The following is a 26,824-nucleotide window of genomic DNA, read 5'->3' as shown; positions in this document are numbered from 1 at the left end:
GTGTATTGGATTACTTGCTTACAAAAATAAGATTTAAGAACGCTTAGATAAACAGAGGCGGGGGGTCCTGGGAGTGTGGCCTTGAATATCTCACCCGAGAGCCATCTTCCAGACCTGCTGTAGGACACTCCATCTGTGGAGACGTCAAAGGGAACCCAGCCAGACTCAAAGAGCATGGGAGACACACAGTGACCCACACCGTCTGTGTCCACGTAGCCCTGGGTCACAGTCTCTGACTTAAACCTGCAGACACACCCAGCAGTTACTGACTTGTTGAAAAAATGGACAATATGACTAGAAGGAGGATTGCACTGAGGAACCTTTTGGGGATTTGGATAAAAATTTAAATAAGGTCTCGTTATGATTCGTGAGGATTCGACGCATGACAACGTCGAATTGCCCGGACCAGACCGAGAATAAAATCTGGTGGCGGTTTTTTTTTGACAAGTTCTGCCCTCTAGTGGCAGGCTGGAAACACTGAACGAGACCTTTGAATAAAAAGGAGGGTTCCTTGCAGTATATTCTTTAGTTTGTGTAAGCGCAATTAACAGGTTTGAGATTTTATTATACAACTTTGTGACTTAATATGTTTTGCCAACCTGCAATGTGGGTGAAGTTTGCACGCATAACAAATCCATAATTCAGACTGCGACAACTACTCGTGCACGTGTTTAATAAACCTGTGGTTGTCACTCAGAGCGTCTGAACGATTCTAATACCAGAACCCAGAATATCCACGTTCCTACCTGCACGTCAGATTCACTTTTCTGTCAAATAAAACATCAACAATCCTGAAATCCGTTCCTCCGAGAAGAGAGCCGGAATGCGGGGATATTTCCACGCAAAACTGTTTGAAATCTTCACAACACTCCAGTAAAGCTTCGCAGGTCGGCTGACAGGAACATGATGTCGCTCTTTCTCCACAGCGCCCTTCACAAGACCGAGCTTTAGGAAGAATTAACAGTGTGCATTTTAATATTATTTACCCAGGAAGGTATTACAAGACCGTCCGAAGGACTTAAATCCATACATGCGGTCAATTTAACTATTTTATCAGGCAATGTGAGAGTAAAACCCCAGTGAGACACATGAACGTGTGTTGTGACTTGTTTACATGGACTCACCAGTCGTTTCTGAGAACAGCTGGATCAAAATCACTGCTACAAACGAGCGGAGGCGTCCGATCTTGGAGAAACGCAACATTTTGACTCGCACCAACTACCCAAGTCATTTAATTTTTATTATGCTGCCAATTGACAATTCAGCTTTGATATTGTGGCAAAGGTCCCTGCGATAACACGTGTAATATGTTCAAGGATGTGAGGTTTGTTACTTTTTAACTGTTAAGCGCGTGCAATTTACAAAGGCAAAAGTCCCGGCGCTGCACGTCCATAGTAGCTCACCGAACAAACTTATCAGCAGTATTAAATTATCAGCAGTATTAAATACGTGTATACTGCATATACTATATTTTAAAAATTGAATTTAATAAATATGAAGAATGACTGAATCCCACGACGTAATTACATCGGCAGGGTATTTCAGAATTAAAGTCATATACCATCAAAAGCACTATCGGAAAGATCTAAGGGTTTTTACGGGTTATTTGATGTAATATATTGTCTGCAGAGATTCGTCTGTAATGGGTAGAGCGCATATACAAAGAGCCCAGAGATAAATGTTTATACATGGGAATTAAAAAAACCTCAAACAAGAGATGAACATTTGTATTTTTTTAAAGATTGCTTCCGAAGCGTTTTCTTAGAAAAGGGTAACAGTTAAAGAGCTTTAATTATCAAAACAACATGTTGCCGTCTTAGATAGCAGGCTAACAAAAACAATTATGCTCAAAACACCCTACTTGCTCTAGTATATTCATTCATTAAAAACAAACAAAAAAGTATTTAGTACATGAATAAGACAGTCCCAGCTACACACACACACTCTCATCATAAATAATTAACACTTCTCTATAGATATCTGCTATGAGCAAGCACATTACAGTAAGTCATGAATATCTGAAGCAATCAGGCCAGCCTGCAGTTTTAATTACTATACAACCGAATGGAATAAACCAGAATGAACGTTGGAAAACAACTTTGCACAACTTTGTTTCCCTGAAGTAATAAAAAAAATCTACAATTGTATAGAGAACAGATTCAGTTTCAGTGGCTTTCATTTATCACCCAACAATGAAATATGTCCTTGTTTCTAAATAAACATTACCCTGACCTCAGTTTTCAGACAGTCCCCACAAATCACCCATCAGGCTGGACCTTCTTGTATTCCACACACCTGAACTCATAACATGATGGGAACAAATTAACAAACACATTTTGCCTGTAGGATGACACACAGACAAAACAAAGCAAACCTTTAACCTTTGTAGAGAAGAGCGAAATCCCAGCTCTTCATTCATTTCTAACAGTACAGATAAGAATTGTTTCTTTTTTAAAATTTGTTTTTAGTGTTATGGCAATGTCCAATCATAGTACCAACGATTATAACACATGGAAGACTCCTGGGAGTCTCCAGTAAAGATTCAAATATAAACCCAGGATCATGATTCAGTGCCCTAACGGTTAAGAAATAAAACATAAGCGTAAAGCTTTCAAACGCCACATAATGTATAACCATTTCCTCCAGATAAAACCGTTTTACTCAAAAATGCTAATTTATTCAAATTACTCAAATATAGATGTGTGCGGATCTTCGTGGCTACAGTATGATTGAGTAAACCTCTTCTGCCCTCTTGTGGTATTGTCTTGAACTGCATGTTGAAGTGTACTACGAAGTATCGCACGTTTCCAATGTGCAGTGACCAACACGAGGAATGTGGAAGACATTCCATAATGGACAAATAATAAAAAAAATATTAGAGTGCAAGACGTTTAATGAAGACCACAGACCTCAGCATCTTCTCAAACATGCTTAAAGGGTACATACACAGAAACCTTTAAACCTTTAACTAGATTGAAGTTGTATGATTTATTTACGGACTCCTTATCAATTAAATAGGACTGCAAATAGGACCGGCCAGGCAGTGGATGGAGCGGCTGTGATCCGCCGTGCTGAACGCTGCCATGTGTTTGCATTTGTCCTGGAATCACACCTGACTCAGCTGGTCAGGTAATGATCAAGCACTTCCTGAGTGGGGTCAGGTGTTCTACACCACTGAACATGCAACTCAGCACACAGTTCACTGGGTGCAAGACAGGAGTCAGAGGACTCCTCTGATCACGGACGACCTCTGGAGGTCGTGGAGTTCTACACACGTGGACTACCTCTGGAGGTTCAGGGGTTCTACACACGTGGACTACCTCTGGAGTTTGGGGAGTTCTACACACGTGGACTACCTCTGGAGGTTCAGGGGTTCTACACACGTGGACTACCTCTGGAGGTTCAGGGGTTCTACACACGTGGACTACCTCTGGAGGTTCTGGAGTTCTACACACGTGGACTACCTCTGGAGGTTCTGGGGTTCTACACACGTGGACTACCTCTGGAGGTTCAGGGGTTCTACACACGAGGACTACCTCTAGAGGTTCAGGGGTTCTACACACGTGGACTACCTCTAGAGGTTCAGGGGTTCTACACACGTGGACTACCTCTAGAGGTTCTGGGGTTCTACACACGTGGACTACCTCTGGAGGTTCTGGAGTTCTACACACGTGGACTACCTCTGGAGGTTCTGGGGTTCTACACACGTGGACTACCTCTGGAGGTTCAGGGGTTCTACACACGTGGACTACCTCTGGAGGTTCAGGGGTTCTACACACGAGGACTACCTCTGGAGGTTCAGGGGTTCTACACACGAGGACTACCTCTGGAGGTTCAGGGGTTCTACACACGTGGACTACCTCTGGAGGTTCAGGGGTTCTACACACGAGGACTACCTCTGGAGGTTCAGGGGTTCTACACACGTGGACTACCTCTGGAGGTTCAGGGGTTCTACACACGTGGACTACCTCTAGAGGTTCTGGGGTTCTACACACGTGGACTACCTCTGGAGGTTCTGGAGTTCTACACACGTGGACTACCTCTGGAGGTTCTGGGGTTCTACACACGTGGACTACCTCTGCAGGTTCAGGGGTTCTACACACGTGGACTACCTCTGGAGGTTCAGGGGTTCTACACACGAGGACTACCTCTGGAGGTTCAGGGGTTCTACACACGAGGACTACCTCTGGAGGTTCAGGGGTTCTACACACGAGGACTACCTCTGGAGGTTCAGGGGTTCTACACACGTGGACTACCTCTGGAGGTTCAGGGGTTCTACACACGAGGACTACCTCTGGAGGTTCAGGGGTTCTACACACGTGGACTACCTCTGGAGGTTCAGGGGTTCTACACACGTGGACTACCTCTGGAGGTTCAGGGGTTCTACACACGTGGACTACCTCTAGAGGTTCTGGGGTTCTACACACGTGGACTACCTCTAGAGGTTCTGGGGTTCTACACACGTGGACTACCTCTGGAGGTTCTGGAGTTCTACACACGTGGACTACCTCTGGAGGTTCTGGGGTTCTACACACGTGGACTACCTCTGGAGGTTCAGGGGTTCTACACACGTGGACTACCTCTGGAGGTTCAGGGGTTCTACACACGAGGACTACCTCTGGAGGTTCAGGGGTTCTACACACGAGGACTACCTCTGGAGGTTCAGGGGTTCTACACACGTGGACTACCTCTGGAGGTTCTGGGGTTCTACACACGTGGACTACCTCTGGAGGTTCTGGGGTTCTACACACGTGGACTACCTCTGGAGGTTCTGGGGTTCTACACACGTGGACTACCTCTGGAGGTTCTGGGGTTCTACACACGTGGACTACCTCTAGAGGTTCTGGGGTTCTACACACGTGGACTACCTCTAGAGGTTCTGGGGTTCTACACACGTGGACTACCTCTAGAGGTTCTGGGGTTCTACACACATGGACTACCTCTAGAGGTTCTGGGGTTCTACACACATGGACTACCTCTAGAGGTTCTGGGGTTCTACACACGTGGACTACCTCTGGAGGTTCTGGGGTTCTACACACGTGGACTACCTCTGGAGGTTCTGGGGTTCTACACACGTGGACTACCTCTGGAGGTTCTGGGGTTCTACACACGTGGACTACCTCTGGAGGTTCTGGGGTTCTACACACGTGGACTATCTCTGGAGGTCCTGGGGTTCTACACACATGGACTACCTCTAGAGGTTCTGGGGTTCTACACACATGGACTACCTCTAGAGGTTCTGGGGTTCTACACACGAGGACTCTACCTCTGGAGGTTCTGGGGTTCTACACACGTGGACTACCTCTGGAGGTTCTGGAATTCACAGAGGTTCCATTTTATAGGAATGTGTCACCTTCATTCTAAAGCACTGATCCATGCTGGTCCACTCACTGGGAGCTCAATACCTTCACCTACAGTTGCTTCATAATACACACAGACGTACATAAAGAGCAATAAATAAGGTGTCACCATGGGAACTGTATGAAGATGGTGTTCATGGCCATCAAGAGGGAAATTGGTCATACGTAAAAGCTAATAAGGGCAGTTAGGTGGTTGGGGGGGGGGGGGGGGGGGGGGGTCGTCTGACCTGCCCCACACCAGACGATCCGTTCTTCCTGAGGAAGACTGAAGACAGACAAAATCACAACAGGCAGAGGGGGCGAGGGGCAAAAGTCAAGAACAAAACATTATAAGGGGACAAAACAAGGGTACATATTTGGTCTCTTAGATCCATTTCTGGTTCTTTGACATGTACAGTACAAAAAGCAAAATAATAGTTTTACCCACATGTAATGGCGCTAGTGTGGACAGACACTGGGGATCACGGTCAAAGCTCTAGAAAGCCACCATTTCTAATTCCAGCTTCCGAGCTAGGCTAAAGGCTAATGCAGCACTGATGTTTGTTCACAAGCAACATGAAAAATACCAGTTAATAAGTTACAGTAGGTGCCACTGAATTCTCGGGTTCTCGACTCGAGTTCATTCTAGATAGTAGCAGCTATAATTAGCGATCCAGTACTAAGATAACGTAATAGCAAACTCCGGACTCGCAGGCTCCATGTCAGTGGTTCTTAATCCAGTTCACATTTTTGGTTAAGCCAAAGTCTTAAACCCTCAGTGCATCTGCTCAGAAGGGAGACTGGAACAAATGCAGGCTGGAGATCATTCAACAACCAAACTTAAACGAGAAACTGGGGCAAGCTGGAACTAGGGTTAGAGTAGTTTAAAATGTAGGACCACCAGTGTCTGGAAACAGCACTATGGACTCGCATTATCATAATGGGTCTGGGTACAGGATCAAGTGAAGGGGAAAGATTGTGGAAGTTGAGAACAAAAACATTTGAACTGTTCCTTCATAACTACGAAAAGGCCACAATGAACAAAGGGTCAGAAGAAGAGTGGAACGTTCAGAAGAGTGAGGAAGAAGAGAGAGCAGAGAAACAGAGGTGAAGGTGCATGAACACAGCACCGATGCATATCCGTCAGTCTCACTCGTCTATTGCATCTGTCAGTTCAGTCGGAGTTGATTTCAGGCCAGGGAGAGACCCAGAGTTCCCAGGGGCCACACCCCCACCCAAGTTCTGCAAGGACCCGCCCGGTTCCTGGTGCTTGTGTAGGGAGCTGGTTTCAAATTGCACAGTTAAACCTCAGAGAGAAGGGGCCAGGTTTTACTCTCATGCTTCTTTGGACAAACCCTCAGTCGAGGGCAGAGGAGTGAAGTCCAGCAGGCCCCAGGGTCAAGGGTCAAGGGTCAGGGTCATGGCCGTTTATGCCTGGCGTGGTGCTATCCTAACTGGATTTGTCCAGAGTAAATGGTCAAGAGCAGCATGATTGCGAAGCCCGTCAGCAGGCCAGCGTTCTGGATGATGAATGTGACGAAGGAGCCACTCCCTCCAGCCTCCTCTTCCTCACGACTCACCTCATTCATCTCTGGGAACTGGACATATGAGAGAGGAACAGGGATATGGTAAAGATGTCACCCAGGCCAAACACGCCACGCTACTAAAGGTTCATAGTACATAACAATGTTGCCCGTTAGCTTTTTAAAGTTGAACTTGGGAATCTGCAAGCCAAATGAACCAGTGAGTGTGTGGAAGAGACTTCAATAGCCCACCCACCCACTGAAATTCCAAACAAGCGCCTTCACGCCAACCAAACGTTTGCTGGTGTACGTTGGAGCACAGAACAGTCTATGGGCTAAATAACCCACCCCACAATTTACGAGGTCATGCTGGAGAAATCGGTAGCAGTAATCAGTGTTCGACATGAGAACTCCAGTGAGCACACGGTGCTGTGGAGACCACATGGGCCGGTACGATGGAGAGAGGAGGTGTGGAGCTCTCACCATGTCCGCCAGGGCGATGTAGAGGAACATCCCCCCTGCCAGCGCAAAGATCCAGTTGGGAGAGAAGCGATTTCCAGCCAGAATGCCGAAGCCCATCCCCAGATAGCAGCAACAGGCAGAGATGAAGTTAAAGAAAAGAGCTTGTTGAATACTCATCCCTGCGTTCAGCAGGATGACAAAATCACCTGCAGATGGTGAGCGAGAGAGAGAGGGAGGAGTTATTTCTTACTACCCAACACTGCATGTGCACTGCACTGCAGTTGTTTAAAACGGTATTTTAGTTTCAAACAACTCAAGCACATCAAAAAAACATTTTATGTAATTATTATTCATTTGTAGGGGTGTCACGAGACGAGATATTTCTTGTCGTGTTAAAAATCTGTCTCGCGGGATTTGTGATCCAGCAAGCAGCCAGAATGACGTCGGAAAATACAGGTATTACTATTGAAGATGCCCCCGCCACTTTCAAATAGTTTGTTTGGCAGCATTTTGTGTTCACGGCGGAAATGATAAATGGCAAGAGAGTGACTGATAAGACACGGACCATATGCAAACATTGTATGAAAGTAATACAGTACACCGTGGATAATACGAGCAGGGTGCAGAGACATTTACAGCAGCACCACAGCTCAGTACTCAAATCAACATATCTCACTTGAACAGAGGTAGCAGGGACAGAAAGGCGCTTTGGCAAGTTGAGACAGCAAAGGATATCGGGAGCAGTGTGGGGATGCTAATATGCTAATATGTGGACATGCTAATTTTCTAAATAACATTGCAGTGTAGTTGTATGGAAGTTTTTCTGTATCAATATTCAAATGAAAATGTAATACGCATTTGCATTTACATGTTCATGCAAGCAACTTTGAGCTCAAAATTCAAATGCAATAATTCCATTTACATTTGCAATATGATAGAAGTCTATTCATATTTTCATATTGAAAACAGGGAAGTGAGCGCACTTAACAGCGCTCGGTTTTCTTGATTTTGCGTGCTCAGTCAATAAAGGCACAAATAAAGCATCAAAATATGAATAGACGTCCATCATATTGCAAATGTAAATGGAATTATTGCATTTGAATTTTGAGCTCAAAGTTGCTTGTATGAGTGGAACATGTAAATGCAAATGCGTATTACATTTTCATTTGAATATTGACACAGAATAACTTCCATATAGTTGCAGCAAATTGTCAGTGACATACTTGGTCAGGCTCTGTTTGCACTATTTGCACTCTGTATTGACAGAGAAGAACTTGTTTTGCACATAATATTGTTTGCACTTGAAAAAAGGAGAAATATTAAATTTTATTTTAACTTTTATTAAATATTATTTTAATTTCAATTTGTAGAGGAAGTTTGTTAAAAGTTCATGCTTACATCATGCATGTTAAAGAGTTATAATAAAACATTTCAAAATGCATGTGTAACTCAGTTAAATAAAAGTCTGTTGTCCAGTCATATAATTTGTCATTTCAGTTTTCTTAAAATATCGTCTCGTCCTCGTGAACCCAATATCGAGTCTCGTATCGTGAGCTGAGTGTATCGTCACACCCCTATTCATTTGTATTATAACTTTTAATATTAAAATTGGCCAAAAGTTTCTAGTTACATTTCACGGTAATAAAGCTCTGGTGTTTAGGTGTTGGTGTTTATGTAGGTAATATTCACCTAGTTCGTGAGGGAACTCTTCACACAGTATGGCTACCGACGTGCTGATGCCCTGGAACACGGAGGCCGTGAAGGAGGCCCCGATGGCCAGCCCGTCGATGAAGTTATGGAGGCCGTCGCTCAGCGTGATCATCCACGCCAGCGTGCCGATGTCTGAGTACGAGCGACCTTTCAGCCAATAGCATCCGCCCTGGCCTCTGCACCCCCCACCGGAGCTCTGGGAGTCCTGCACACGTACGTGAAGACGGGCGGGAAGATGGAGTGAGGGATTATTCAGTAACAGGCTCAATGACATACAGTGGAAACATCTGTAGAGTCTAGATCAGGGTGGGAAATTAGACAAATGCAGGTGGCACAGGCCAAATAGGGGTACATTTAGGCGGGTAAAATTAATCATCTCGCAAGCACTGTGGGGGGTTAACAATGTGGCCAGGAGAAGCAGATGGTGTTCAGTGTAGTAGGTTTTTTGTTCGTAGTTTGTAGGTTTCTTGTTCAAATTGGGTAGTGACAGAGACCTCCACGTTTATGTTCAGTTCTTGTACTGTTACAGCTGGCCTGTAGGGGGCAGCAAAACACCTGTACCACAAATCCAATTAACCCGATTTGGACACAATCCCGGTAAATCTGGCAGATGCTGCACGTGTACGGCTGCCAATCTCAGACATGTTGGTAATCTCAGCCCACTGGGATTTATATCAACAATCAGACATGTTGGTAATCCCAGCCCACTGGTTAAGTAACTAGCAAAAGTTATAGCTAGTGGACTCCACTTCATCAAAATGAATTTATGCCGATATGTCTGTTACAGTAGTATATTAGTACACAAGTATATTAGTACATAGTTAGTGCTCATAGTTTAGTAGCGTAGGACGCAGTTTCGCCGTTGCTATCGCTATATAGCTGATATAGATTAATGCAGTAGAGGTCAGCAGTGTAAAATAACCAAAAGTAATTCATGTCTATTAATGTTTTTTTTGTTAACCAAGACAAAGTCGTGATGACAAAACGGTGACTGGTGTTTGAAGTGGCTGGAATATTTTCTTCCACCAGCCACAGTGTAAGGTGGAACACGCCTGATCCTGTTGAAGAACGTGATCACGTCCTGGTGTCTCACGCGGCGTCTCACGTCCTCACCTGCACCGCAGCACCCGTGCTGAGCATCTTGTCGTCCTCTGCGACCCCTCTGACCTCCCGGTCCGCTTGGGCCAAGGACACGCCTCCTGCGGTCTCTCCATTCTGCAGCTTCTCCATCACACCATCCTCCATGTCCCCGTTGCTATAGCGCTCCATGTCCCTGTTGCTGTAGTGCTCCATGTCCCCGTTGCTATAGCGCTCCACAGGGAAATGGCTGTGACCATGCCCTCCCTGACGGAGGAGGGGAAAAGATACATGAACAAATAAATACACAGTAAAGGCCGGTGTCTTGATGTCCACTAGAGGGCAGCACCAACAACTGAAGGGAGCACTGGCAGGTGCAAGATCATCCATACATCCATCCATCATCATTACTGCTTAATCCCGCTATTCGGGGTCACGAAGGGGTACAATCAGCTCTGGCCAGGAGCAGTATGGTCATCTGTTCCCATTTATTTGGTTTGTTATTTTTTAGTATTCTTTTCAATCTCAGTGGATCAGATTTTTCAATGTCATATTTTTCAGTTCCTCTTGCAGTTCTTTTGTGCACGCACACACACGCACAGGTCCAAAACTGAGAACACTCTAGTCATCAGTGACCATATTCAGGCAATTAAGCCAACTGGAAATCACATGTGCTCAGTTTTCTTTTTGTTTCACAATAAATCACTTGACTTTTAGCACTGGACTGCAGTTTGGTGTGAATAAGCAAAAAAAGGTCCATGCTTACATTTCCTGATTCTTTTGTTTGACATTCTCTTGTTCTAGATCTATTCAAACATTTCTTATTTCATGTCTCTCTAGGATTTTACTACTTTAAGGCTTTCATATAAAAATATAGCAGTATTTGTAATATTTTTAGATCTCCATGTTTTAATATGTTAGATCTGTGGAAATATACATCACTAGGATTTTTGATGCAAGACGTATAAAATCGTACGGTAAAGATATTTTTGTACATTGTATTGAACTGTTACTGCTTCCTGTAAGTGTGGACTGATGGGAAGACTATGGCAGGATGCAATGTTTTAACCTTGTATTAATCAATATTCAGTGGATGATTCAGAACCCCTCCTGGGTCAGACCGGCCTAACAAATTTCCATCCCGACCCTGAACCATGTCTCTGCCATGTCATGACCCCCCTGCCGTCTGCATGACCAATCGCGTCGGAGCAGACTCAAGGCTCCAGGTCAACGGTGACTGTTAGGGCCTGTAGAAGATGAACTCTGAACCCTCACCCGGTCCTTTGGCTTGAGAATCATCTTTAGTATTTTCTCCGTGAAGAAGAAGAGGTAGAAACCTCCAAAGACCACCGCCGACTTGGACACGTAGTAGGCCTCCATGGGGTCAAACCCAAACGCCTACACAAACACAAACAGTCAGTTCACCTGTGTACAAAATGTGTTTATTATTGGATGTTTACAACATTATTCAACTAATCTACAATTACAAATAATATTGTAATCAGGGTTATCAAGTGAGATAGAATGACGCACTGTGTATTTGGTAGTGTATGTAAAGGTGTCTCATGCACTGAGCCGTGTGTGGTACTGTGTACAGGAGTATCTACAGTGTAAGTGTCATACGTAGAGATGAGAATTTGATAATCCAACAGAAGCCAAACTAATAAACCAACAAAAGGAAGATCCAACCCTCAGATCACCCAACACACATTCCCCCCAACACTTCCTACAGGTCAAAAGTCACTGTGTAGGTTTGCAAAACAGACAGCTCATGAAAAGGGTTTTGTGCATGCTGTTAAAAATATGCCAAGACCTTCAGACCTCCAGGAGCAGGTGAGGGGAACGGTTGGGATCTGACTGGGTTCTGGATCACAGCACCACCCTCCCTCAGACCTCCCCACGACGAGAGCAACACTGACTACTAAATGCTGGGAGCCACTTCATATGAAATCTCATTCTCTGATTGGACGGAAGTGATTGGAAAGTGGATTCCAAATTGAGACTGTGCAAAATTGATTAAATTTTGGTGTTTTATTTTGATAAAGATCCAGGGAAAAAATCATAAATTCATCTCGATATTCCGAGAAATAAGATTCAAATTGAGGATGATCATGTTTAGATTGATTGCGGAGGTTTGGGGTGTTTACGACATCACCATGGCGACCTGTCTCGCTGCCGATGGAGCTGGGAAGAGCTACTGAGGTCGGGCGCCGGGTCAGAAAATCCTGGATCCCTCACAACCAATCAAAACACAGACTTTAAAACATAGTATGCTTGGTCTGGTTTGGATTTTGGGCATTGCTGTGTTTAAATTAAATGTCTACAGTGCCATGATGTACCGAGTTACCTGTGGAAGAATCGGCAGTAAGCAAACCTACACCAAACACAGGCATGGAGACATCGGACACGTTCTGTTCAAGTTGTAATTTTGCAAAAGCTTCATGGAGTACATATCAGAACAGAACGCATCATGGCTGTACAGGCATTTGTAATGCTCTGAATCTTAACAAAACACCTGCATACAGAGTTGCACAGTAGTATGCAAGAGTGGGGCTTAGTCTGGGGTTTAGTCTGGCTCTAGTCCAGTATCAGTCAGGTTTAATATGGCCCTTGTCCAGCACCGGTGCGGTTTCATTTGGCTCCAGTCCAGTAACAGTGGGGTTTAATCTGGCCCTCGTCCAGTAACAGTGGGGTTTAATCTGGCCCTCGTCCAGTAACAGTGGGGTTTAATCTGGCCCTCGTCCAGTAACAGTGGGGTTTAGTTTGGCTTAGTTTGGTACTTGTAGCCCACTTTACCTCTGGAATGAGCTGGAAGAGGGCGTTGGAATAGAGCGTGCCGATGGCCAGAGCTATGAAGTAGAGGAGGAGTCGCTTGTAAAAGGTCTTCCTCATGAAGGGTACCACGCTGGCCCCCATCAGTGAACACAGTGAGATCAGCGTTACACACAGGAAGCCATACCCCCACACTGGTCACACAGCACCAGCCCGGGACACAGGACAAAAGAGAGACAGAGGGAAGACATTAGTGGCTCTGAGGATTTCAAATGGAAATATTTGATTTAGAAATGGGAAATAGCACCCAGGCACCCTGCAGAGGAAGGAAAGAATGTTAAAACAATCCCACACACCAGTGGAGTGTGCTTGATCAGTTTAAGCAGATTGTGCAGATCTGAGAGACAGTGTCCTTTAATCAGACTGTTTCCTTCAGATTCAGTGAAGAGGTACCATTATTGCAGATTTCGTGCTCAATTTCCCTGCTAAGGAAAAGCCATCATTAGACGTGACATGCTTTGATTGAAAAGGAACACAAACACTCCAGAGACAGAATCAGTCTATTGTGACATCACAATGGCCTCTAACAGAACAGAGACATTCCGCAAGACGAGAGTTCCACACCAAAGACTCCATGGGGGAGGACCCCGAACCACCTCCTGGCGGGCATCCTTTTCCTTGCCGTAATGCCTTGTTCCACCCCCACCCATTCCTCTCTGTGCTGCCCAGGAGCAGACAGGCGAGGAGAATACCCTTCAGGCCATGCTAAACCTCAAATTAACTGAACCACTCACACTGGTCTTTCATCATCTTTCTTTAGCTTACACCCTCTGGCTACACCACCTTCTGGGCCCTGACACAGAGGCCAGGCAGTCCAAACAGCACTTTATCTCCCTCATCTACAGACTCAATGAGGACCTTGTAGGCCTCAGTGTGTCGTGAATGAGTCTCCTTTTCTTATGAATGGTTGTCCGTGTAGCATCATTGACCTTAATTAGGGATGAGCTGACAAAACCCCCAAAATACAAAAACAGTCCTTTAACCTTTGACCCAATTTTAACATCTGCAGAGGTATGTGGTAGCTTCAGAAGCAGCTCATGATGTCAGAGTGTTGCAACACGACCCAGGAGAGCACCGTGGCGATATCCTGGTCTCCATGGAAACTCAGGACAGCAGAGCCCTTCGGCTCTCTGAGACACGTGAAGAAAGAAAAATGCAGGAAGGAAGGAATGAAGGATGAAAGCAAGGAAACATGTTTTACACATTTGGAGTATCTAGTGTGACCTACAACCCTAGTGTGACCTTGGTGGTACAGCACAGAGCACAGTACACACCAGACCGACAAGAACAAAACAGCAAACATAAGAAACAAAACTCAATATATGAAATAACAAAATCAACAAAGAGAAAAAAAGGTTGTCTGTCTAAGGCAGAATCAGAGTTTCCTGAGGAGCAAAAAGTAAAATTCTAATACAAATATACAAAAACCAGATCAGAGCCGATTACACGACCTGCAGTCGTATGACATCACAGTCACAATCGCTTTATCACATTCCCAGAAATGAAAATGAAACAAACAAAAAAAAAAAAACCCCAAAACAAACACCAAATATCCAGGCACAGAGGAGGAAGGAGAGTGTGTGGGAGGTCAACCCAACCCTGGATCAGCAGAAGTGGATCAGGCAGAAGAACAGACAGCTGGGCCCCACACACACCAATATCATCATTTCTAGATTCAATATTAACTGAATGGTGTGCGCACGTCTGTACATACATACATATATATACATATATATACATATATATATATATATATATATATATATATATATATATATATATATATATATATATATATATATATATGTGTGTGTGTGTGTGTGTGTGTGTGTGTGTGTGTGTGTGTGTGTGTGTGTGTGTGTGTGGCACCTCTGGCAACAGCTGGAAGATGGCGGTGGAGAACAGAGTTCCGATGGACAGTGCGATGAAAAAGATGAGAACTCTGCGCATGAAGTGACTCCTCATCAGGGGCACGACCCACACACCGGTCAGGGCAAAGAGACTCACTACAGTCACACTGAGTACTGAGAACCCCCACACTACACACACACACACACACACGACCCACACACCGGTCAGGGCAAAGAGACTCACTATGGTCACACTGAGTACTGAGAACCCCCACACTACACACTCACCCCAGTCAGGGCAAACCCACTGACTACAGTCACACTGAGCACCAAACACCCACCGCTGTACACACACACACACACACACACACACACACACACACACACACACACACACACATCAGTCAGGGCAAACCCACAGTCACACCCTTAACAAAGAATGTGTATGCATGGACACAGACAGACAGACAGACACACAGACACTTAAGTCAAAGGGAGTGCAGTCAGACCTTTCCTGTGGGATAAAGTTAATAACATTATTTGAAGTAAAGGGATCATAACCATTAATACTGTAAACATTAACACTGGATCAGAACAGCTTAAACTGTAGATTAGTATAGAACAGATCCATTTTACTTCATCTTGTGTTTTTATCTATATCTTATCTTCTTTACCTTTCTAACCATATCACCTAAATGTCAACATTCAAGGCCAATGTGCTACATGTAATGTTTACCTTTGGAGAGGGTGTGTGGGTTTAGTCTGTGGGAAGACCCTTTGGAGAGGGGGTGTGGGTTTGGAGAGGGGGTGTGGGTTTAGTCTGTGGAAAGACCCTTTGGAGAGGGGGTGTGGGTTTAGTCTGTGGAAAGACCCTTTGGAGAGGGGGTGTGGGTTTGGAGAGGGGGTGTGGGTTTAGTCTGTGGAAAGACCCTTTGGAGAGGGGGTGTGGGTTTGGAGAGGGGGTGTGGGTTTAGTCTGTGGGAAGACCCTTTGGAGAGGGGGTGTGGGTTTGGAGAGGGGGTGTGGGTTTAGTCTGTGGGAAGGCCCTTTGGAGAGGGGGTGTGGGTTTGGAGAGGGGGTGTGGGTTTAGTCTGTGGGAAGACCCTTTGGAGAGGGGGTGTGGGTTTGGAGAGGGGGTGGGGGTTTGGAGAGGGGGTGGGGGTTTAGTCTGTGGAAAGACCCTTTGGAGAGGGGGTGTGGGTTTGGAGAGGGGGTGTGGGTTTAGTCTGTGGAAAGCAGCTCCTGGCAGAGTCCCCCCCCCCCCCCCCCCCCCTCCCCCCCAGGTTAGGACGTGCTGTATATCAAAATACCAATCGATACAGACACAGATATGACGACATTGGGATCAGTTACTCTGTAGTCGCTCCTTTGCCCTGCCTACCTAGTGTAGAGGGTCTCTCTCTTTCTCTCTCTCTCTCATTACTCTCAGTTCAGATTAGTCTCAGTTCACTGCTGTGTGTGTAAAACTCTCCACCTGCACCATCTCTTCCTCCACCCGTCCATTTGCTTTAGTCTTTTCCTTCCTTCCTTCGTCATATCGCTCCACCCACACATTTCCATCTGCTTGTATAACTTTCACTTCCCAATTATGGAAAACCATCAGAAATAACACACACACACACACACACACACACACACACACACACACACACACACACACACACACACACACACACACACACACACACACACACACACACACACACACACACACACACACACACACACACACACACCTCCTCCTCATCTCTTTTTATAACTCTTGCCTCTACAGTGTAGTAATTCTGAGTGACTTGACAGGCTCCAACCTTTTCCCCCCGAGAACGTGTGGAGTAGGGTGTGTGGGCGGGGTATGGAACGTATGGGCGGGGCATGAAGCATGTGGTGGGGCATGTGGAATGTGGCCTCCACGCCCCAGACAGCCATTGGCCAGACCCAGTGCTCACAGTGAGGTCATCACACACCTGCACAAACAGAGATCAGCAGCGCTACGGAACTGTGTGTGAGCACCTTTAACCGCCGTGCTTTAGAGTTAGCTGGACGTGAACTTTGGCTAAAACATAACGAGGTGTTCGACACAGAATGACTGGGGAGAGGGTCCCACACCGTGGATTCCCACCAGATAGGAGCTGATGGTGTTCTTTCAGGATGACGACATCCACTTGTGACTACACCACCACCGTACAGAGTGCTGTGGGATGAGCTTGTGTGGTCCCTCACCTTCTGCATCGGACGGCCTCGCGCTGGGGTCCGGTTCTTGGTTCTGCTGAGCCCGACACATGCGAGCGTCCAGCTGATGCAGCATAGTGGGACAGATCTCCTGAAGACCAGGTCCGTCCAAACGGGACTGTTCGCTCAACCCATGAACCGCCAGTGTGCCTGCAGGCAAACACTGAACATACACACAAACACACACACTGTAAGCTAAAAGAAAAATTTACATTAATGTTTAAAATACTTTATGAGAAAACTGTGCAGTAAAAAACAAAGAGGAACTTTGTGGAAATTCTAGTTCTACATCACTGGAACCTGTACGTACAGCTCTGGTTATGGCTCTGGAATGCAAGCCCAATCAATCCAGCAAACGTATCATTAAAGAAATATAGGACTTCCTGAAAACAACTGGACAGAAAACATTACATTTTAGTGTTGTGTTTAGTTTTCCTTTATAGCACGCTGGACCAAAAAATCTGTCTGTTTGGCAAATCAGCAGTTATAATAATGGAGGAGCACGTCTAGCCAGCCATAAAAGCAACAAATCAGACCTCATTACTATAACGACATGCCCAGCGTCTGGGCACCGTGATTCATATAGAGCAGAGTGGGGTTGTCAGTCTGCCTCTTCACTCAGAGCTGCAGTACAGCCCCCAGCCAGTAGGGGGGGGGGGGGGGGGGGGGCTGAATCCAAAGGCTATTCCCAGGGTCTCAACAGAGACAGGCCCAGCAGCAAGTGCCCAGCCACTGACAGAGTCTCAGAGTGTTGCAGCAGAGGACGTCTTCAAATACGTCTCTGTATATACTGGGCTTTCTTTTTTTTTACGAGTTAAAGAAATCTATCTGTAGTAATATATCTGAACTGGTAGACAAAACCATTAAAGCGTTCTTCAATGTGGGAAAAAAAATCCCAGACGCTGTTGAAGGACACAGAAGAACATGTTTCATAATACATATATAAACAGAAAGGAAAAATCCAGACACAACTCCAGCACAGACTAAACTTCAGAGGACTCTCTCCTTCCATCCCTCCTTCTCTCTCTCTCCATCCCTCCCTCCCAGAGTACCCTCTCATCCCTCTGGCCTTCTACATGGTTTCCGTGTTTTAAGTGTTTGGTTTGCCCACGCAGTCTACCTCTGTTCTGGGGATATTAATCTGCTCTGGGGGTACTAATCTGTGCTGGGTAGGGCTGGACAATATGAGCAAGATTAACATCATGATATTTATTAATTTCGGTCAATACGATATAATTCCGATATCGATATGAACAATATAAAAGCCACAGAAAACTGCCAAGAATGCATACAAATGTCTGAAAATGAATGTTAAGTATTTGAACATCTTCCTATAAAACTATATTTTCTTTTGAAATAAAAATAGTACAAATAAGTCAACCTCTCATTTGTATTCAGCCTTCATATATGAGCATGAAGGACAACATCACTTTCGAATAAACAAACTCGTCTTCCTTAGCCAAACCACTTCCACACCACTTCTGGAGGTATTAATCTATTCTGGGGGTACTAATCTGCTCTGGGGCACCCTGCAGAACACGTATGTGAGGACCAGTGAGAGCTGCATGTTTCAACTCTGGAAAGAGCACTGGCTCTCCAAAGACCTGCTTCCAGTTCCACTCACCACAGGAAGTTGTGTAATTGTACACTAGCTATTTTAAAGAAATTCTGATTTGAAAAAATGCCTCTGTCACAACTCTACTGGCGTGTAAATGTAAAACACACTGGGTTGGGCCGTTACTGGCAGTGATGTTCTGAGACGTTTTCCTTACTGCAGACATTGAACTGTCAGTTTAACGTATACAAGGTATATGCATAAATACTGAAGAAAAAGATTTTTTAAGACCTTCCAAAATATTTTAAGACGTCATTGCCACCAAGTTGTAATCTCAAACAAATCTTTAACTTACAAAATTATTGCCATTTGCAATTTAATCTTTAAAGCACAACCACACAACAGAACTCGTATACGGTGGGAAGAAACCAAGGTCAAAAGAATAAATTGTGAACCAGGACTAGATATATTACAACATATCTTGGGTCACAACAAGAAACAAGTAACTCTCAGATATTCATCATTTAGGACAACTTGGTTAAACAAAATGGTGATTAATAAATAACAATAAAGACGGTACTCATGACATGTGCCCCAATACGTTTGTTTTGCATTCTAATGACTCTCCAATTTGCATCAACTCTTGAGTTTTTCTTTATAACAGACAGTCATGTTGTGTCTTTAAGGGCTGTAGGGGGCAATACCTCTTCAGTGAGAAGGGGAGACCGGCGGAGAGAGAGGCAGGTAGGGGTTAACGTCTGCTGTTCTCCGCCGATAGATCGTTACACATAATCTCAGTAACGCGGTGACGGCGCTCATGTCCGTTTATGTATAAATGCAGCATATGTAGCCACATGTGTGGTATATTCGTTTATGTATAAATACAGCATCTGTAGCCACATGTGTGGTATATTCGTTATTTCACAGTAACCGAGCACCGTCGGAGTGTCAACACCAGCGTCCGTGTCCGAGCTCCCCTCACCGCGGCTACCCCGAAGCACTCACTCCCTCCCGGTACGAAGCGGTACATCATCATCAGTGGGGCCATTAATGACCATTAACGAGTTAACATGTCAATAGACGCTTTACAGGCGACGACGACATGTCATTTTTAATAGTTGGGGGGAGGAAAATAGACACATTCATGCATACGTTTTGCAGTCAAATTGTTTAGGCAAAGCTAAAATACCAACGAAAATGTAACACATCATAAAATTGCCATTAAGACTTTAATACTTTAACGGCCTTAATAAAAAATAAATAAAAAATAAAAATAAAAAAAAAGATTTATCAACTTTCAATTCCTCCGTGGAGACCTTGTTATAAGAAACCACCAACAAATGTTCAGGAAAGCGTGAACTGTCCTAACATGTCTGTTAAATATACATGTTGGTAGGAAGATTAGTTGAAACATGAGAGGCAGAGTTCTTACTGTGGAGGTGTTGGTGTGGTGTGTTTACTGTGGAGGTGTTGGTGGGGTGGAGGTGTTGGTGTGCTTAATGTGGAGGTGTTGGTGGGGTGGAGGTGTTGGTGTGGTGGAGGTGTTGGTGGGCTTACTGTGGAGGTGTTGGTGTGGTGTGTTTACTGTGGAGGTGTTGGTGTGGTGGAGGTATTGGTGGGCTTACTGTGGAGGTGTTGGTGGGGTGTGTTTACTGTGGAGGTGTTGGTGGGGTGTGTTTACTGTGGAGGTGTTGGTGTGGTGGAGGTGTTGGTGGGCTTACTGTGGAGGTGTTGGTGGGGTGTGTTTACTGTGGAGGTGTTGGTGTGGTGTGTTTACTGTGGAGGTGTTGGTGTGGTGGAGGTATTGGTGGGCTTACTGTGGAGGTGTTGGTGGGGTGTGTTTACTGTGGAGGTGTTGGTGGGGTGTGTTTACTGTGGAGGTGTTGGTGGGGTGTGTTTACTGTGGAGGTGTTGGTGTGGTGTGTTTACTGTGGAGGTGTTGGTGTGGTGGAGGTGTTGGTGGGCTTACTGTGGAGGTGTTGGTGTGGACGGGGGTGCTGGGCGTGTTGGTGTCGTTCTCCTCGCTCCTCTCGTTCAGGCGTGCCAGAAGCATCCGCAGCTGCGGCACCGAGATGGTTCCATTGTCCCCAAAGCGACTCAGCAGGTCCTGCAGTACCAGCGTGGCAGAGAGCTCCCCTTGACCTCTGACCTCTCCCAAAGGCCACTGTAACAGGCCTAGTGTCAGCGTGAGGGTTACGATGAAGGTCAGCTGGGTGCAGCCATTGGCTGCCCTCTGGGTCATGACGCTTACCACGGACCACCTGGGAGAGAGAGTGTGTACAAGATAACATAAGACGAATCACATTTTCCTCTGGTCTTTATTTTCAATATATATATATATATATATATATATATATATATATATAGTAAACATTTGTATATATAGATCTTGTTAAAAATTTTATTTAATATATTGTTTTTCTGTCCCTGCCCCTCTGCTGCTGTAACATTGCAAATTGCCCCATTGCGGGATTAATAAAGGGTTATCTTATCTTTTCTTATCTTAAGACTCAAGAGCGCGTTTGTTGTTTTGCTGATCCCGATGAACGCCATATAACAGTAGCATACAAGAACCACGCCTGTCACCCTCACCCGCTGCTGCCAAGTTCATATTTGTGGTCAACGAGTTCTCATTTTTAAAGAATGCACAAATGGATCGTTGTGTGTGCGCACACGCAGGGCATGATGGGAATGGGGCGACTTTTACTGCCGATTCTCATCAGGAATCACGTGACTTTTAGTGCCGATTCCAAATGTACAACTTCTCGCTTTATGTGATGTGTTACGAGTGGCACTGTTGTGCCCCAAGAGGACCGCGAGGCTTCCCTGTGGAACAGCCAGTCGCAACTGGGACTGCTGACACACTCACACCTGTACCAGACCCACGGCACCAGACCCACTGTACCGACCCACAGCTCCTGCCAAGCGATCTCAACATGGATCAGTAACGATCTGAGCCAATTTCACTCTGTAACTCTTAAAGCTCACACATTTAAGTGATCCCGACACTGACCAATCGCAATAGACTCCTCCACAGGTGCTGAGCATGCTGGGATGATGTTCTGTTGCTTAGAAACAGAACAATCTTTGTTTAACCCTACACACCTCCACCCAGCAGCTGGGCTGTAATCTCAAACGCCTCTCCGAGCAGGAGTGCTGTTTGGGGATCAGTACGACATCCCAGGTTATAGTGAGGGGAGGGAAATCTGATCCCAGGTCAGCAGTCATACACTGGGTTGCTTTGTGAATATGCGGCACACTCGCTAGTAGTGTGAATGGCTTCATTCAGAACAGAGACTTATTCCCTCCAGTATTTAAACACAGGCTGCACCTCATTTATGGGACTCCTGCCACCTTTAGTTTAAGTTTAGTTTAAGTTATTAGTCACGAGGACGAGTCCTGTTCATAAACAACACAGAGGTTCCTCGAAACGTGGCCGAGGAACTCGTCCTCTAACCGAATTAGATACACCAAGGAATCCTTCTCAGTCTCAGATTTCCCACAAGCCTTTGGGTTGTATGCAAAGCTGCCAGGCATGTGGACATCAAGTTTTTAAATGCATTTCCAGCATTTGGTGTCAAAGGATGTGATCCGAGTGAACAACACCACAGTTGCATTTAAATTCATCAGTGTTATGAGTGCACAACCACATTTGTAGTATGGCATATCAGTCTCATTAGCCAAGTGCAGTTACAATTAAATTAATAACCAAACAAAAAGTGCTCTCAGGAATAAATAACAACCAGTATAGAATTTCACCAAAATTAACACTTTCGTGTAACTCATGGGACCTTCACTGCGATAAAGAAAAACAAAAACACTACATTTTTCCTTGCCACTGTCGCCTTTGGCTTGCTCACTGGGGGCTAGGACTCGGCACTTGTAAAGCTGCTTTGTGACAACAACTGTTGTAAAAAGCGCTATATAAATAAAATTTGATTGATTGATTGATTGACATTCATAGAAAACATTCTACTGCACATTCAACATGATTAACTAAAGGTAGGCTACGCAGGTTTTGAAGGCCTCGGGAAGAGGAGATGTTGATAGATTTGGGACAAAGCCGCACTCCACAACCTCAACCTTCACCACCCTCTCATCTACCTTCTCGGCTGACTGCACATGGTCCCCTGGAGAAAAAAAGCAGTGGAGTGCCGGGCCGAACAGACGCCTCCGAGTGTCGTCAGCATCGGTGGGGGGAGGGGGGGCTTAGATGCACCTTCCATACACACAACTAAACCCGGGAACTCAAAGTCCAGGACTTTATTTTATAGGTTCATTGAACTTTTCCTTTCTGTATTCATTTTGTGTTTATATCACCTTTACTGAACACACAATGGCTGGCACATGGCAGTGTTCAGTATCCAACAGTATATAGTGCTGCTGTGTTAACGTATGTATGTGTGTGTGTTTAAAGACTCTGAAGGACATTCTGAACTCCACTGGTGTCGGTCAGGCCTAGAAACACACCTCATCTTCCAGTATTTGGCAAGTGTAGGAACTCCAGTATGAACCACGGAGCAGACTGGAGTTTCCATACCGGAACTACGTAGCTGCCTGCACACCCCACCCCACACTGCACCAACAGGCTCTACTAGCAGTTTGACCTCATCCTAAGGTGTGTGTGTGTGTGTGTGTGTGAGCACCTCTACATAAGTACACAGCACATGTCTCATTAACAGAACACATACACTTGCAGTTTTCCTGCTGGGTACCGTTGGTGGATGCGAGACCGAGACCGTGCTCACCGCGCTGCTGTCCCAGCCCACTACAAACCAACCAGCCTCACGTTTCACAGTTCTGGAAGAAGTGCTCAGCAGGGTTGAGGGCGAACCAGGTTTAACTTTCAGTCGGGACAGTGACGAACTCTGGAACGCTGGAAAGTACAGCAGGTTCCAACTGCCCCAGAATCATTACGCAATTTTAAACCAAAATTACCAGATTGCACTGTATGAAGTGTTCTTTGTGTGCATTATCTTTATGCGTCCACAGACAGGCTGATCAAACGCAACCTCCAGCACTCAAATCAGGGCCACATTAAAGCTGAATTTCTATATCAGAGTCATAATTTGCTCTTTCATTACAACAGCAGTAATCTCTTGGTTAGCACTATGAGCAGGTGTTAAATTTCTGCGAGTGTACAGTATTACACCTGTGGCTGACTTGTGCATTATCAGGAGATTGCAACCAAATTCATATTACTCAGATAAGGAAATATCAACTGTAATCAGCAGAATTTCATGGCGTCTTAGTGATGAAGACACACGTGTCTGCGCTCTCTGATCTTCATCTGCAAGTCTTTTCCCTTACTCGGCACATACGAGGACGGACTCCAGTTACACCGTAACCCGAAACCTGACCGCCTAAGGGGAAAGAGGGGGGCGCATAAAAAAATAATACAATTAAAAATACCAAAATAAGTGGGGAAAAACATAACCCAAGAAGTGCTGTTTATTTTATCAGTAGCCCCATACAAAGGTTTGAGCTCCCTGGGGTTTGGTGTGCATGGAAACACAGGAAAGACAACAGCAACAATGTGAGGAAAGGCATACGCGGCGCTCACCCAGAGACGGATGCGGGAACGGTGAAGACCAGCTTCCAGCCAAAGCCCCCAAGTCCTCTCCTACCTCTGGCAGCAGCGCACTTTAGAACAGCGAGATACAACAACAAAACTGACTTCAAAATGAAAGCTTTCAGGAGTCCAAATAATCCCGTTACGCTTGAATCTGCGGATTTGATAAGACTAGCGCAGGAAAAACCACCGCATGGCTTCGGTGTGTGTCAGGAAGAGGCGTGCGCTTTGGTAAACGAGATATGTTCAGAAAACCTGGCTATGGACGACATGCAGGTTAAAGACTGTGTAGGCACAAGCAGACCATCTTATCTGGAAAGGTTAATGAGTTATTTGAGATCAGGGTTAGGACTGGAACAGTGTGACCATGGAAGCCGTGCAGTCAATAGCAAAAACTCTTATAAACGGTTATTGGAAATCTGAGACCCTGTCCACCGACAGACTTGCAAGGGAAGAGAATACAGTGACTGCACTGGAACCTTCTCTGTAGTCAAACACCTGCTACAAGCCAGACGGCTTGGACTAGAGGAGCAGACACACATGTAAACTAATTTATATGCATGTGTAGCAAAAAGCACACAGTTTAACCCATGTTTGTTTAAAACTCACTTGAGTCGTCTAGTGGTCTCTAATGTCAAAGAACAAGAATGTCTTCCTGATATGAAGGAAAGCTCTTCACACGAGACTAAAAACTGAGACACAATCCCCGTTTAAGCAGTCAACCACAACTAGCAGCAGAAAATCTGTGGTTTGACCTCTTAAGTCTGGGAGTCTGCGAAAACATTGTGATTACACTAACCAACCAGTCATTTAAGTACAAGACATAATGTTAGATATCATCACTGACCCACGATGCTGTCACTTAATAGCATATTTATGCTGGACGGTGTAGTGGAAGTAATGATTAAGGATCTTAACGTACTCCGCCGTCTACCCTCGGATTATAATAATAATGGGATGTGACCTCAGCATCAGCACAGAGAGGTGAAACTTCACTTGAACGGACATGACATTCGCTTGCTTAGATGGATAACTAGGGGGAAATATTAAAGGCAATTTTTTACACGTCAAGCAGGCCCAAACAAGGGCTGTGTTATAGGCTGAGAATATTAGGGTAACCCTAGCTTGCTTATGAAGAAGATGAACCAGTCTCCTCCTGAATCTATGCCAACATTAATATACATCCTACCCGGTCTGAAACAGACAGCTATTGGGCTTGTAGCTCATTTCGAGTTAGACAAACCAGCTCAATTGGAACTTACTTGAATTCTACTTTGCTTTGACTCCTTTCCAAAACCAACTTCTTACTCATTTTAACGGGTGCAGATAATGACCTATTCAACACCCTTACTGCCATCACCGGACACCCACTCACGGGGGGAGGGGGGGTGCGCTCATTAACTCATTAATATCTAAGCAGCGTTACCCAGTCAGCCAAGGTATTGCAACCTAACCTTGATCAGGGGGAAATAAAACTGCCTTCAGCGTCGCACATAAACAATGTCTAAATAGGTGATGAGGGTAGTTTTGCCACCGATACCCCCACCACGTAAACACGAGGCGAGATGAATCACGTTGATGCTGCGCTGATCTCCAACATCAGCATCAGCGCCGCTAGCAGCAGGCTAACTAGCCACGGCGGCTATAGGTCAGCCAACCGCCATGTGAAGTTCACGATAAGGGTTCATTTGCTCCGATAAGGGTAAAATATCGCCTTTAAATTACCGCAGTAATGCGATTTCAAAGTGCGATTTTATAGCACCGCCAGCACCGTTGAGTAAAGGCGGCTGCTGGTTAGCCGCCGCTAGTCAACACGGACTCTTATTTTGAAAAGATTAGCGCAATGCTTACCAAGTCACACCAGACCCCCGCTTCGTCTTGACTTTTTTATTTATATTTAACGAGTCCGTAAAATTGTGAAGCTAATGAATCCTTCAGTCGGAGTGTCACAGCGAACCGTTTCAAATATTAATAGCAAGCGCTGGTCCCGTTCGCAACCGCCGGTGTGCGCAGGAAGCGCGGCGCTCTTGTATATGTCGCGAGGTCCAGTCCCGCCTCCTGGGGAGGAGAAAACACACACACACCCACCAGTCCCGCCTCCTGAGCAAGGGAAAACTCTCCCACACACACCAAATCCGCTCCTGGGGAGGAGAATAACACACACACCCACAATCCTAACACAAACCAAACCTTAACCCTAATCCTAACCCTCACACAAACCAAACCTTAACCCTAATCCTAGCCCTCACACAAACCAAACCTTGATCCTAACCCTCACACAAACCAAACCTTGATCCTAACCCTCACACAAACCAAACCTTAACCTAAATCCTAACCCTCACACTCACATAAACCAAACCTTAACCCAAATCCTAACCCGCTCCCGGTTCCGCTCTAGATGATCTGATTGAAGATTGACGGACGAGTTTATTTCAATTATTTCTTTCAAGGGTTTTGCTTCTTTTAAATTGTAACCCCAACCACGTGCTGAGACGATGGAAACTTCGGGATCTTCTCACCTAGTTATGTGCGCGGATATGAACGCTGCGCTTTCCAGACCTGCACCACGTCTGGAGCGTGAAGAACTCAAGTTTGTGTTCTGACCCCAGGAAACGTGAACAGAACCGTTGTTCTATTTACATTTCCCGTTTTAAACCTTTCCCAAATACACGACA

General features: G+C 45.4%; 3 protein-coding genes across 8 annotated transcripts in view; all 3 read right to left on the bottom strand.

Moving 5' to 3' along the window:
* Positions 1–5,408, bottom strand: part of susd2 (sushi domain containing 2) — a 24,056-nt gene extending 18,648 nt beyond the window's left edge. For both annotated transcript variants that reach the window (XM_076997880.1, XM_076997881.1), the window contains exons 1-4: positions 5,303–5,408; positions 1,125–3,572; positions 747–945; positions 95–243 (exon numbers count right to left, since the gene is read on the bottom strand). In XM_076997880.1, coding sequence (XP_076853995.1) covers positions 95–243; positions 747–945; positions 1,125–1,203 — 427 coding nt within the window. In that variant the 5' untranslated portion in view covers positions 1,204–3,572; positions 5,303–5,408. The remainder of the gene's footprint in view (positions 1–94; positions 244–746; positions 946–1,124; positions 3,573–5,302) is intronic.
* LOC143509644 (uncharacterized) lies at positions 3,126–5,734 on the bottom strand. The gene is made up of 4 exons (XM_076998494.1): positions 5,713–5,734; positions 5,588–5,625; positions 4,113–5,285; positions 3,126–4,076 (listed from the first exon to the last, which is right to left on the bottom strand). The coding sequence occupies exons 1-4, from the start codon at positions 5,732–5,734 to the stop codon at positions 3,126–3,128; spliced, it is 2,184 nt and encodes a 727-aa protein (XP_076854609.1).
* slc39a14 (solute carrier family 39 member 14) lies at positions 5,592–26,824 on the bottom strand. 5 transcript variants are annotated; one of them, XM_076997882.1, is made up of 10 exons: positions 26,001–26,300; positions 24,141–24,220; positions 20,547–20,838; positions 17,014–17,185; positions 14,813–15,069; positions 11,387–11,509; positions 10,148–10,378; positions 9,014–9,239; positions 7,346–7,530; positions 5,592–6,937 (listed from the first exon to the last, which is right to left on the bottom strand). In XM_076997882.1, the coding sequence occupies exons 3-10, from the start codon at positions 20,817–20,819 to the stop codon at positions 6,785–6,787; spliced, it is 1,620 nt and encodes a 539-aa protein (XP_076853997.1). In that variant the 5' UTR covers positions 20,820–20,838; positions 24,141–24,220; positions 26,001–26,300; the 3' UTR covers positions 5,592–6,784. The 5 variants fall into 5 exon arrangements, with proteins under 5 accessions (XP_076853997.1, XP_076853999.1, XP_076853998.1 ...); XM_076997886.1 differs by having other exon boundaries at positions 5,594–6,937; positions 14,813–14,982; positions 26,001–26,288; XM_076997885.1 differs by lacking the exon at positions 14,813–15,069 and adding an exon at positions 12,908–13,077 and having other exon boundaries at positions 5,596–6,937; positions 26,001–26,279.

This window comes from Brachyhypopomus gauderio, chromosome 3, assembly GCF_052324685.1.
Source record: "Brachyhypopomus gauderio isolate BG-103 chromosome 3, BGAUD_0.2, whole genome shotgun sequence".
Classification (NCBI taxonomy): Eukaryota; Metazoa; Chordata; class Actinopteri; order Gymnotiformes; family Hypopomidae; genus Brachyhypopomus; species Brachyhypopomus gauderio.
The sequence above is the reverse complement of the archived record's forward strand: the minus strand, read 5'-3'. Positions and strand labels throughout refer to the sequence as shown.